This window comes from Falco rusticolus, chromosome 15, assembly GCF_015220075.1.
Source record: "Falco rusticolus isolate bFalRus1 chromosome 15, bFalRus1.pri, whole genome shotgun sequence".
Taxonomy (NCBI): Eukaryota; Metazoa; Chordata; class Aves; order Falconiformes; family Falconidae; genus Falco; species Falco rusticolus.
In genome coordinates, this window is record NC_051201.1 from 12,236,880 (window position 1) to 12,249,571 (window position 12,692).

Sequence of the window (12,692 nt, forward strand, 5' to 3'; positions counted from 1 at the left end):
TGGACTCTCAGTATTTCATGTTTATCTCTTTTTAAATCCCAAACTCAGATGTCACAGCAGAGGAGTTCATAAGGAGAGACAAACATGGCAAAACAAGACATGGCCAGTTCAAGGAATTACTAGGAAAAATGTTACCTGCTAAGCTTAGTGATATCATTGTCTTCAGTGTGATGAACATAGATGGAAGACAGACAGATGTAAGATTTGCAGTCCGTGATGGCTCGGCATATTACAGACCTGAGAAACTACATGCTGAGATGGCAGCATTTAAAAATGAGGTATATTCTCTAGGGTTATCATGCATCTATGTAATTCACCCAAATACTGAGTTTTTAGGTTATATATCCCAAACCTCAATAGAAGAATATGCTAGATCTACAGATAAGTATTTTTTCCAGCTTCACTCAGGACAAAAACGCTTGTCAAGCAAGTGCTTAATTCAAGCTTTCTCCCTTACCCTTAGTCTCATACGTACAATTATTATACAGTTGTACTAACTTCTGGTTCAATAAATATAACGACTTTTTAGTCGCAGAAAGATGGTTCTCCGTTCCCTTCATGGTACAGTTACCTGTGTTTCATTGCGTAATCTATCAGACTTTTGAAAATGATGTCAGAAGAAATCCTTGGAAGCTAAAGTGGTACTGTAGTACAGAGAATGTCTTGGAAATGACAGCTTTTTGGATGTTCCAGATGCTGATGATTTGGGTAATCACATCAGCTTGTTGTTAGACACTTACAGTAGAGGCTTGATGCCACCCAGATGGAAATTCTACTGTACAAAGAGCTGACACCTTATATAAGTGCTGGAAGGAATATGCAGGTTAGAAGAACAGTTACAACATCAGTGAGATGGAGACAACCACTTTTGTCATTGTATTTAACTCACCAAAGGACAACTTTAAATACAAAGTGACACCCTCCCCCATGTTTTTTTTTAAATAAATAAATAAAATAAAGGGAAAATTGTTTTTGAATGTAAGATGCGTTCCTCCCCTTCCTGGTGTTCCCTATCTGTCCTGCACGCCGTTAAACTTAATTACCCAGACACAGTCTGTCTTGGCTCCACTTTTATTTTTTGTAGTCCTCCAGATTTTGGTTTTGCTGCACTCCTGCAGATGCTTCTGAATAGATGCTAAATAGATGCTAAAGCTACTGCTTTGCACAAGGGCAAGATGCCACTGCTTGGCTTGTAATTTCCTCTGGACAAGGCAGCACTTCCTGACATGTCATTTGTGGCTATGGGGGCATATTTGGGTTTAGTACATGGTTCATTTTATGGAGGATTTTTCCTGAAGAGAAGATGGCACTTTCCCTTTTGTGAATGTGGCAGGGTCTGCCTGATTCTAGGAACCAAAGAGAAATATCTTAACTTGCCACCTGCCTACACCTTGCTGTATCTTAAATAGTTGTGTGGATTATGGTGAGACTCTGAAGAGTGACCAAGTAGGAAATATCAGAGACTAATAGTATTAGTGAAGCGTAACGACTGCTTCTTTTGCATATTTAGTGAATTACTGCAACAACATTACAGAAAACTGCATAGAATTCAAATATTCTGTCCCATAATATATGGCAGGTGAATTCATCAAAGTGGTAACAAGGGGATTTCTTCACATATTTTAACGAAAAATTATGTTTCTATCAATTATATATCACCTTTCAATATTTAATGAATAGCTCTAGTGAGTAATCACCAACAGTTTACAGAAAACCACTCATAGCTGGGTAGTTTTTGTACATGTGTTTAACTAGAAATACAGAAAATAAGTAATTAGCACTGGAGTTATTAATTGAATTGCTAAGTAAATAATATGTTTGTATTACTGCCTTGGGATATAGCTTCACAGCAACTGTTTTTATTTAGCAGAGAAATAATCCATCCCAATACTGTAAAGGAGCCAAGGTTGTTTATATACACTATGTTTTTCTATAACAGTATTACATAGCTGCCTAAATGTGCGTTATAGACTCTCCACTAATGGTGATGGATGTGGGCAGCAGACATGAAACTGCATTGTCAGGATGCATCATGTCATTATAAGGTATATTTTATGCTTTTGGGGACATATTTTTCAATACATGTGACGATATTTGAGGATATACTCACAATTGATTATAAAGGTCAAAGTTCCTATAGCGGTGAATTGAGATGATTGAACAAGGGCGAAAATAAAGTAGAAGTGCTTTACTATTTGTTTTGATCCTTTCAAAGCTTATTTTTAAGATACCTGTTATACATTTTATCATTTGAAAAAATACATATTAAATGTATAAACAGAGAGAGTCTAAGTCTGATGTAACGTTGTTAGCTTTACATTTGTATACCTCAGGGTATACCCCTGTGAGAGCAGTGAGGTCTCTTGTATTCGGGTTTGAGCACTAAATATGCATGATGTTAATGTATTTGAATCACCAAATACAGATCAAATTCTGAAGCTTTATAGGCACCTGTGCAAAATCCCCAAACAAGCAGAGGGAAGGAATCTGTTGTGCTAGGCAACAAATTTCATGGTAAGTTAGTCCACTGCGTAGGCTGCTGGCTAAAGCACGGAAGGTCTGAAATAACGGCAGCCCTGTTGCTGTCCTCAGGCTCTGGTGAACAGCTTGCTTCCCTTCTTCCTGCTTTCTGCTAGTTCTTTGGTCTGCTCTAATCAGAGGTTGCAAATTGTGGAGACCCTGTTACTACATTGCAAGACCTATGTATACAGTGAGGCTCTTCTCTTTATTGGGGTATTTGGGCTTTCAGGTGTAACCCCAATTAGCAACAAAAACAATGTACTAGCCAAGATTAATGTGGAATAGAATACCGTATCCAGTATGCTGGCTTGACTGCATTTTGTTTCACACAGTTGTCATTAAATCTAAGTTCATGGGGCACGAATCAGTAGACTGAATCCCAATTGCTGCAAAATTGTCTTGTCAGGCCACTCTCTGTGGACGTTATTATTGAATGCAGCTCAGCCCTGCATTTTCCTGTGTCCGTAACCTTATATGCAAGAGAATATCTTGCACATAATATCTGGGTGTAACTCACAAGGAAGAATTTTTATGCTGGCTTGAGCTAAAACATGCCTATTGCTATCAGGGTGCAGAGAAGTGTGATACAGATGATGCAGCTTGGAAGGTGGAGTATCACTGCTCTCAGAGCTCTGGTCCTTGGAGAAAAAATGTTAGTAGGCCAGTATAGATTTAACATGTTCATAGTCAGTTGTGTCAGTTGAGTAAGTTTTTAGGAAATACTGCTACTGTCATTTTTTTCAAATCCTTCCTGTATTTGTCAAATCATTTTGCTTGCCTGTCTAGTCAGGGATGTTAATAATTGATACTCAAGAAACAAGCATTCCGTTAAGTCTGTGATGGCGTAGATTTTTCAGAAATTAAGGAGTAAGTAAAAGTATCCATTAAGACAAGACTGGTGATGTGTTAAACTCTATTTTCTTTTAGATCCAGTCAGCTTTACAATTCAACATTTCACAGATTGATGTAGATGAATGTAGGACTGCAAATTGTAGTGAGGGCACGGGTTGTACAAACTACTTCATCATGAGTGACATCCCAACAGTGATGGATACTGGAAGCGTGTCATTTGTCTCCGTAACAAGCAATGTCAATGCTGTCTGCACCTGTGCAGCTAGGGACCGAGTTCATCAGTCTTGTTCTTCCTACCCTCGAAGCCCTTGTCTCAATGGTGGGGTGTGTATTGACACTTTGAATGGTTACAGGTGAGGAAACTTGTATTGCGGATTCTCTTCCTTTTTTTTCCTTCGATTTTTAAAGTAATGAATGGAGCTTATAAGGTACAGGTCTTAAAAAATCATAAATGAAATTATGACTGAAGGAGAAACAAAAAAACCCCATGAGTGCATTGAAGTGCATCCTAATGACAACAGGATCTTCACTAACAGTCCAGTGACAGTGCTGTAGTCCTGACAGTGGTGGAAGTAGTGTGTGAGTGAGAAAGAAAACCCTGGAGAAAAACCAGCGGTTTAATTAACGTGTCATTTTTGAAGAACACCTAATTCAGTATGAAGGAATGGGAAGTGTGCTTCCTGGGTTTCTGGTTTTTTGGTGTTTTTTTTTTTGATTGTTTGCTTGCCCCAGCTCAGAAGAGTCATAATAAAGGTAACTATCAGTGATAGTGGCAGGGGTATAGGGGGAGTGAAATGTAATTTAAACAATGGGTAATAAGCAGTTTAAAAAACATTAGATAAGAAACTTGCTTTATTATAGCATTACCTGGCACGTGCCAGTATTCCTTTCATGAAATTATACTGGATTATTCTAGCTAGGAATTAACCTCCCTGAGTTTTCTCTGTAATAGATTGAACAATTGATGTTTGGTGTTCTGTTATTTATTTAGGGAAAAAATTCTTTGTTCTCAAAAATATGGCCTCAAAAATATTTCCTTTTGATGGAGATAGTATAGTGGATAAATATCTTTGTACTCTTACTTTAATAATTGCCAGGCACCCCTGAGACTCTGCTAAAATCTTTATTGTTTCACTGCTGTTTTTTTACTGTGGTTTAAGTGGTACATCTGTTGCATGTAAAGCCAAAAAAAAGTTGAACATTGGGGAATTTTGACTATTTTTTTTGTGTTTGGGCTCTTTCAGATGTCTTTGTCCTGCTTCATTTCATGGACCAGACTGCCAGCAGACTAAGCACAGTTTCCATGGTAATGGTTATGCATGGTTTCGTCCCATCAGGCCTTGTTTCAAAAGCTTGCTCTCTCTCGAGTTTATTACTGCGGTTCCTGATGGACTTCTACTGTATAGTGGTCCTTTATCAAATCCAGAACCTGGGAGTACAGAAAACTTCATTGCAATAGGTACTTCTGCAGAAGTGTTTGAAAAAATTAAATGTCTTTTGGGAATGGGTTGCTTGCGAACAGTGTAGTAAAGAGTATGAATTCTGTCTTTCCCTCTTATGACCTGATGTATTTTCTGGTTTGAGAATATTTTGACACGTTTCCTAATAGGTCGTTCTTCTTTGATGTCTATTTTTGTAGCCTGCACCTATGACTTTAGGTCCATCACAGAGTTGTAGAAATCAAGGGGAATGCAAAATAAACAGATTTATATGTATATATACATAAATACCTTTCTAGGAAAACTGTAGTGCTATAAAGGAATTTATGTACTTTGAAGATAACTATTACATGATTAACGCAGTCTTAGTCGCTTGTCATTCTTATCCAGTTTGGTGAGAAAAGAAATCCACTTAAGCTGCTTTCAGTCTTGGAGCATTTTTGCACTTTTTTTAAGCAGCAATGATTTGATGGATGAATCCAGCCCCAGTGTGCCACTGTAGGAAAATTTATACACAATTAGAACTCATTTCTTTATGTTGACACATATTTATAAGATTACTACTGCTTATTTTTTTGTGAATTAATACACAAGATGCACAGTATGGTTGGCATTTTATATTTTCCTAATTAGTTGAAAGGTAATGTTGTTAGCTGTTTTTAATCATTTACCTCATTAAATCAGTACAATCATTAACTGCTAACATATCCAAAATGGAAAGATTCTCACAGCTGAATTTAATTTCTTGTTCATGTTGTATTAGAACTCTCCGGTGGTATTCCTGTGCTGAAGATGAGCCATGGCTTGGGTTTTGTGACGCTGCAGTTTCCAAGTCACCTGAATGTAGCAGACAAAAAATGGCATCAACTAGAAGTCAGAACCAATGGTCAGGTCAGATTCGATTTTTTTCCACATCAAGATATTTGTATTTCCAATAGCATTTCCCTGTGCAGAAACAGGGTGGGTAGGAAAACCAGGCTGGTTAATTACATGTATTATTACAACTGTGTTTGTAGATTTGATGAATAATGCAAATTTTGGAAAGACAGCGTTGTCCATTCCAAATATACCTACGTTGTAATCCATGTTCTGGGATCAGAGGAATCTTTTTTCCTCCTGTTTTTTAAGTTCTGCGGCACATATGGAATGTGCATAAAGGCTTAGTTGTAATTTGCGCATTCAGTGTACACATTTGGACACTGAAATCAATTACCTATGCACAAAAAGCAGATGAAAAATTACTTGCAAATGCAGTTACAGGTTTTGCAAAAGTGGTTAAACTACTGAAAAGCATAAATTAAATGCAGAATTTAGTGCCTTCTTTTGTTAAATGGTTCCATTTTGGCTTTACTGGTTATTGTAAGATGGAAAACAGAACAGGAAAAAACCCAGCCCTTTTCACTTGATGGTATGCAAATGAAAAAGGTGGAAATTCGATAACTTGTTTATTGAATTTTACAGAAATTCTTAATTCATTAATCCCATGTTTTGGTGTAGGATGTTCGATTCACTTTGGATCACTGCGGTGCAGCTGTTGTTTCAGAGATAGAAGGAGTAGGTAAATGGCTGTCCACTGAAGATCGTACAAATTGTGAAGTCGTTGGGTCTGTGCCACGAAGAGCAAGGTACATTTCTGAGATTCACTGAAAGACAGTGTATTTTAAGGCCTTTGAACATTTGGCTATCGAATGGAAGCCAAGTTATTAATGACTAGGGGCATAAAACCATTTGCTTTTCTCTAGGGCCTTCTGGGCTAAGTCTGGACCTTAAAGCACTAAAACCGTTTTGAGGAACCAGTCTTCCTCCGAGTAGTGGTGCAGTACTAAATGAGAACCCTAGAATGTGGTGTGGCTAATACTGGACCTTCTGTGGGTTCTGTGTACCATCCCTTACCCACAGGATTTCTCTCACTATCTTTATCAAGTCACTGTAAGCCTGTTCTTGAAAACCTCATGAAATTAGGCCAGTCTTCCTGTCCGACTGGCGTAAGTCTGAGGGCTCCTACTGACAAGCTTTGGTGAACGTTAAGACACACTGACACATGGGATTCTCCAGTTGATCCGCCTTGATCGCGGAGTCAGAGGAAGTGCACGTGTATCCATCCCTCAGCTGATAACTTCACAGCTGGGTGTACTTGGATGAACTGCTGATTAAAGCAGGCTGAGGCTGGTGTGTCGCCTTGTGGGCTGTCTCCTAATGTGGCATACAATCCACCTGTGTGTCTTCTCCAGCAAAGTAATACAGCTGAGGTGTGATAATGACTCTGGTGGTTTAAATTGCTTGTACTGTTGGGTCAGCCCTTAGCCCTTAAAACTGAAAAGGTTGGAAAAATCTTATTAAAAAAGCAGTTATTACTTTCAAAGCAGAAGGATGTGTTCAGCTGCGTTCTGCAAGGGTTTGGATTCAATATAATTCCATCCTTTGAGCTGATGTTTATTGCCCTTGGTGATGACACCAAGCTGGGAGAAATGACCGGTATGTTGGAGGGCATGACTTGGAATTAAAAATGAACTCAGCAAACTGAAAATAAAACCTGAAAATACACTGTGCTTTTTCCACTATGACAAAGGGCCAAGTATTGCATGTAAGCAGAAATAACCAGCCTCACAAAGGGAAAGAAGGTAGCAGCTGCTCAGTGTCTGTAAAAGGTACGAGTAGTGCAGCAATGCCACATTAACGTGAAAAAGATGAGTACCACACAGTAATACCTCAACATGGGGCCTCTCTAAGACATGGAAAATAACCCTTCCACTCTGGTTAGCGCTGTTGGGCCTCAGCTGGAGTTCTGGGGTCCAGTTCATGCACCACGGTGTGGGATAGATGTGTACCAATGGGGTATAGTCCAGAGAAGAGCAGTGATTGTAATCAGCTTGCTTGGAGGATAAGACCTATCAAGAATGAAGGAATTGAGGTCACTTAACTGAAAGAAGGGAAAACTGAGGAGAGGGATGAAAATTCTCAGTGTATATAAAAGCATGCTGCAAAGAGGATTTAGAAAATCTGTTTTATACAGGGCCTTAAGTTACAATGAGGAGTATTCAGGTTTTATTTTAGGGAAACCTTTGTCCTAATAAAGTTACTTGAACTGTGGAACAGATGGTCTCAGCAAGTGTGCTGGCGAGCACTGGGATTAAGCCTTGTCAGCAGATGCATGGAGCCCTCCTGGTTGTGAAGGGGGCACACAAAAAAGAGAAAAATATAAGAACAAATGAAAACAAAAAATGGAGTTGATAACTCAGGGAAAAATAAACTGTGAGAGGACTAAAAGAATGTGGAATTCTTTGGCTTGTAGAGGTGGCTGGGAGATGTTGCAGAGCCTGGATGTGTGTACTGTACCTCTTAGACCACATTGACCCAACTTTCAGGTTTCTGACCTTTTATCATACACAAAACAGTCTTTGTTGTAGTATTCTTAGAGTATAGGATGAATGTGCACACAGGGAAGCACTTAAAGGAGAATATGGTGTCTAGAATATCACAGCGGTTCCTGACTTGAACACAAACATACCTGAATTATAAGTGTCCCACAGTTAAACTCCTATAGACTTCACTGTCATGTTTAAAAAATTAATCACTCCTTATTTTAAATGGCTGGGTTCTGCTCTCTGACTGACTGTAAGCAAGCGAAAGAAGATGATAAAACAGTTACATTCTTTGTTGCTTATAAAGCCTCTGTTACTTGGAAATGCAGTTTAGATGTTTATCTGCCTTATATAATGCCTATGTTTGAAGGTAAATTCACATCTGGTTTTATTATGCATATGATTTCTAAAGGTATTTGAATGTGAACCATGTTCTCCAGCTGGGTGGCGTGAAAGAATCGTTACCATATTCCTACCCGCAATTGCTGCACAAACACTTTTCTGGTTGTTTACGCAATTTCATCTTGGATACTCAGGTAAGGGAATTTAAGCATTTTGCTTTAGCAAAGGAGTAAACTTCTTTATTAAATTTTTGGGAGTTTTGTATTATCCCTGAGACTTTTACTTCCATTCGTCTATTCGATGCCCATATATCTCAGTGTAAAATACAAGAAAATGCTGGATTTTGAGGCTATAATTAGAATAACTACCTTGAAAAGTAGTTTCTCAATTACAAGCAGATGTATTTGTGAGCCAGAAACTGTGCCTTTGTTTATCCCCTACTCCATGCAGCTGTCTTCCAAGCTTCTTTGCGCATTCAGAGAACTTCTGAATGGCAATTGTATAACGGTATATTTATGCCAGCTGTCTGCTTTGTTGGGGAGTATCAGGGGTTTTTTGTTTTCGTAGTCGGTTGAGTTTATTCAAAGGCAAAATATGGTCTTGAGAAAATAAGTTGAAATCTGAATGTCAAAAAGCAAACTTAACATCTTAAGCAATGCAGATGAAGAACAGACTGCTCTGTGGTATAGCTATTCGTGTTTTAAAATGAAGTGTAAGTGTTTCTTAAATAATGTTTCGGTGTCATACAATTTTCTCTTGAAGGTATATGACCTTCAGTCTCCTGCAGAGTCCCTGAATAGCCTCCCTGGCTGCACACTTACGGATGGGAGCTGTGAGACCTTGGGGTCTTCTTCTTGTGGTGTTCATGGGAGGTGTCTTGGAGACTGGGGTTCATTTGCGTGTCGTTGTTTGCCGGGTTACTATGGCTATCGATGTGATAAAGGTGAAGTCTCTTTTTCTGTTACATTATCGATAGGCTGGTAAATTTTACAGTACAGAAAACTTAAAATGTTTGCAGGTAATGATTGCTGCGGTGGTTTGTGATGTTTACATTGCGTAAAGCCATGTTTCAGTATAGTAACCTGCAATTTTTAACAGTTTATTTTCTAATTCCCTTTGAGAAATTACTTTCTCTGTATTAGATCATTTCTTTAGTCCTGAGGGTGTTTGTGTAGTAACTGTGTAATGGAGACTGCATGACAAAAGAATTGTGAAAAAAATAATGTGTTTTCATCAAAGGTTTTGAATTTGCATTGGTTTGCGCTTTCAGAAATATCCAATAACCTAAGACTTAAACGTGAGTGTGCCAGTACCACTTGCTGTGCAGAATTAGAACTACACAAGTAGAATTAGAAATTACTGCTCTGTTGGTGTCTGGAAGACACTCCATTGGTTTAAGAGTCTGTGCTTTCGGTGTAGTGGGATCTTTAGCCCTCATGGAGCCAAAGTTTGCAGCAAAAAGACAACTATAAAACAGCAGGTTGTGAAAATGTGTCGTAGCACTTAATATTTTGTCTGCAATCTCTTCTTTTGTCTTGGTCAGAGCTTCTGCTTTCCTGCCGTCATCCTGTGTGAGCATTGTTAAGGAGGAACATCAGCAGGATCAAGTCAGGAGGGAGATCACCTCTTTACAGGGGAGGATTAAGTGGGAAAGTGACTGGGGAAGTTGTGGAAATAGTTAAAGGGGCATGTCCCAAAAGACAAGTTGGTCTCATGGATCTGTGCTGTGCATTACAATTTTTTCTTTTACTTTCAACTCTTATTATTAAAATAATGCAAACAACAGTATTTCCTTCTCCTCACAAAATGCCGTAAGGGTCTCTGTTCTGTCTTTCTAGCTGCCAAAGAGTACACATTTGGGCCAGGAAGTTACATTCGCTATCAGCTTCCCATCAGCGTGCCTGCCCGTAGGACGCTGTTTGAAGCCATGATTAGGACACGGCAGCCTGACAGTGTCATCACAAGCATGTTGTCTCGAAATAAGGACGAACACATCACCCTACAGGTGAGCAAGGCATCCCAGACAGTGATAACATAAAGTTAAATCAATGCCAGTGAATAGTTACCCCAGAGAAGCGTTAGCTTAAGTAAGAGCTGGAAACGGAACCAAAACGGAACCAAAAACCTTATGCTAAGCACAAAAACTTTGGAATTCATTTTATGAGCACTTACAGATCTGATCGTTCACTGTTGACTACACAGCCATGGCGTATCCCATTTGATTTCATAGGAATTTATTGCCAGGTACAGTGAAGTATATATAGTTTGCTATACAGAATGGGATGAATGGTGTGTCCTATTTGGCTGTAGTCATGAGTGGCCGATCCTGCATAGTGCAGACTCTGGCAAGAAAGCTGCCTGTAGCAGTTAATGGTGTTGGACTCAAAATGAGAACCTTTGCGTTTTATACGTACCACCAGATGTCACCTCTTCTCATGTAACCATGTTACCTCTTCAGTTAAGCTGGTTTGAGCTGTTAGTGCAGAGGTGATAAACCAGGTTCTCAGCCATATGAAGAGCCCTATAAATTTGTCCAAGAGACACGCAGGGTACAGTTACTCCAAGTGAATGACATGCTACACCACTACCAGTATTTAGATTCTCTAGTTCAGTAGCACCTGAATTATCTTTACGTTACACTGTATGTGCAGTGTAAACATAACCTACATTTAAACAAATGCTTTAAGATTGAAGTTACAGGTCAATACAAAACATTCGGTGATGACTTCTGTTTTCTTTCTTACTACTTTGTTAATTATCCACAAGGTTGTTCAGGGATTCTTAGTGGTCTCATATAATCTGGGTGATGGAGACTATTCTGTAAGCCTTCCCTCCTACCACATTGATAATGGTGAATGGCATCATATCACACTGGAGAGAAATGAAAATGAATTTACTCTTCGCCTTTATGAAGGAGGTGGGAAGAGAGAAATTCTGAAAGCAGCAGGAACGTACAAAGAGATTGTGATTGACCCTAGCAGCTTGGTCCTTGGAAACACCTACCCATTCACTCAGAACAAGAGTTTTCAAGGTGAGGAATTTTTGATCTCACTGTTCACAATATGGACCTGTAAAAGTGAAGGTTTATTGGTACTACATGGGCATATTGCAAGAAGCTTGCTTTATGTAGAGCCCAACCAAAACGGACAGATGCTCGCATGACACTTTGCAAAAGGGACAGGAAAACTGTTCTGACTAGGAAAAAGGTACAGCAGGGAACTAAGAGCAAATACTGTTAGCTGCTGGACTTGCAACAAAGGTGGTGACCTCCTCACGTGACTGTATGTGTAGTATTTGTAACTGGAGATCCACAAGCTTCTCCCAGCTGGGCTGTGGAGGGCTCACTGCATTAGATACACGGTTCATTGCATGGTTCTATCCAGCCCGCTCAGCTGCTGTCCTTCCCTACCAAATACAGCTGTCCCTATATTGAAAGGAATATTTCCATTTTATATGTGCATAACAGAACAAACTCTGGTTTATTGCCTTTATGCATGACCTTTGTGTTAGTGCATTTTATAGTCACTCAGATGAAGCGTTAACTAAAATTAGAAATGGTTTATGGAATTAGAGATAACAATTTCAATTTTTAGCAACTGAATGGACACAGTCATGATGTCTGTTAAAAAAATGTCAGTTTTCAGCCTGGAAATTGAATAGTTACGTTTCTCTATATTTCTTCTTTGTCTAAGGTTAAGATACCTGTAACAGCTTTTTTACTCTGTCCTCAGTTGGCAGCTCATCCTTCACCTAAAATCATAGTATAAATAATGCACAGTTATGCAGCAGATCTTTTATATTGACAAGGAAGACACACACCTATTACTTGGTTAAATGCACCTGATGTCTGTCTGTCACCTCTCCCCCACGCCTTTCACTTCTTTAACCAGATACTAGTAAATCCATTTGAAACAAGGTGGTAATGTTTTCACCTGGTAAAAGTATTTCAGTGAATAACACAAAAGTGCGAGGAGAAAATGTGTAAAATATATACGCATTAAATGGAATAACAACATACAACACAAGTGTATCATAAATTACTTAGAAAAAGATTGTTTTCTATTGTTTCACTAGAAGTATTCCAATGATTAAAGTTTACACTGAGAACTAGAGACCATATTCTGAAATTTTATTTATTGGAGTAATAGTATTTGTTTTTAAGCAAATGAAGGAGTCA

General features: G+C 38.8%; 1 protein-coding gene across 6 annotated transcripts in view; it reads left to right on the top strand.

Moving 5' to 3' along the window:
- LOC119157655 (neural-cadherin-like) overlaps window positions 1-12,692 on the top strand; it is a 68,393-nt gene that overhangs the window by 43,337 nt on the left and 12,364 nt on the right. For 3 of the 6 annotated variants that reach the window (XM_037408729.1, XM_037408730.1, XM_037408731.1), the window contains exons 21-29: window positions 49-278; window positions 3,448-3,725; window positions 4,617-4,831; window positions 5,575-5,702; window positions 6,309-6,436; window positions 8,586-8,709; window positions 9,278-9,458; window positions 10,354-10,520; window positions 11,282-11,546. In XM_037408729.1, coding sequence (XP_037264626.1) covers window positions 49-278; window positions 3,448-3,725; window positions 4,617-4,831; window positions 5,575-5,702; window positions 6,309-6,436; window positions 8,586-8,709; window positions 9,278-9,458; window positions 10,354-10,520; window positions 11,282-11,546 — 1,716 coding nt within the window. The remainder of the gene's footprint in view (window positions 1-48; window positions 279-3,447; window positions 3,726-4,616; window positions 4,832-5,574; window positions 5,703-6,308; window positions 6,437-8,585; window positions 8,710-9,277; window positions 9,459-10,353; window positions 10,521-11,281; window positions 11,547-12,692) is intronic. The other 3 variants (XR_005107623.1, XR_005107622.1, XM_037408732.1) reach the window with 2 other exon arrangements.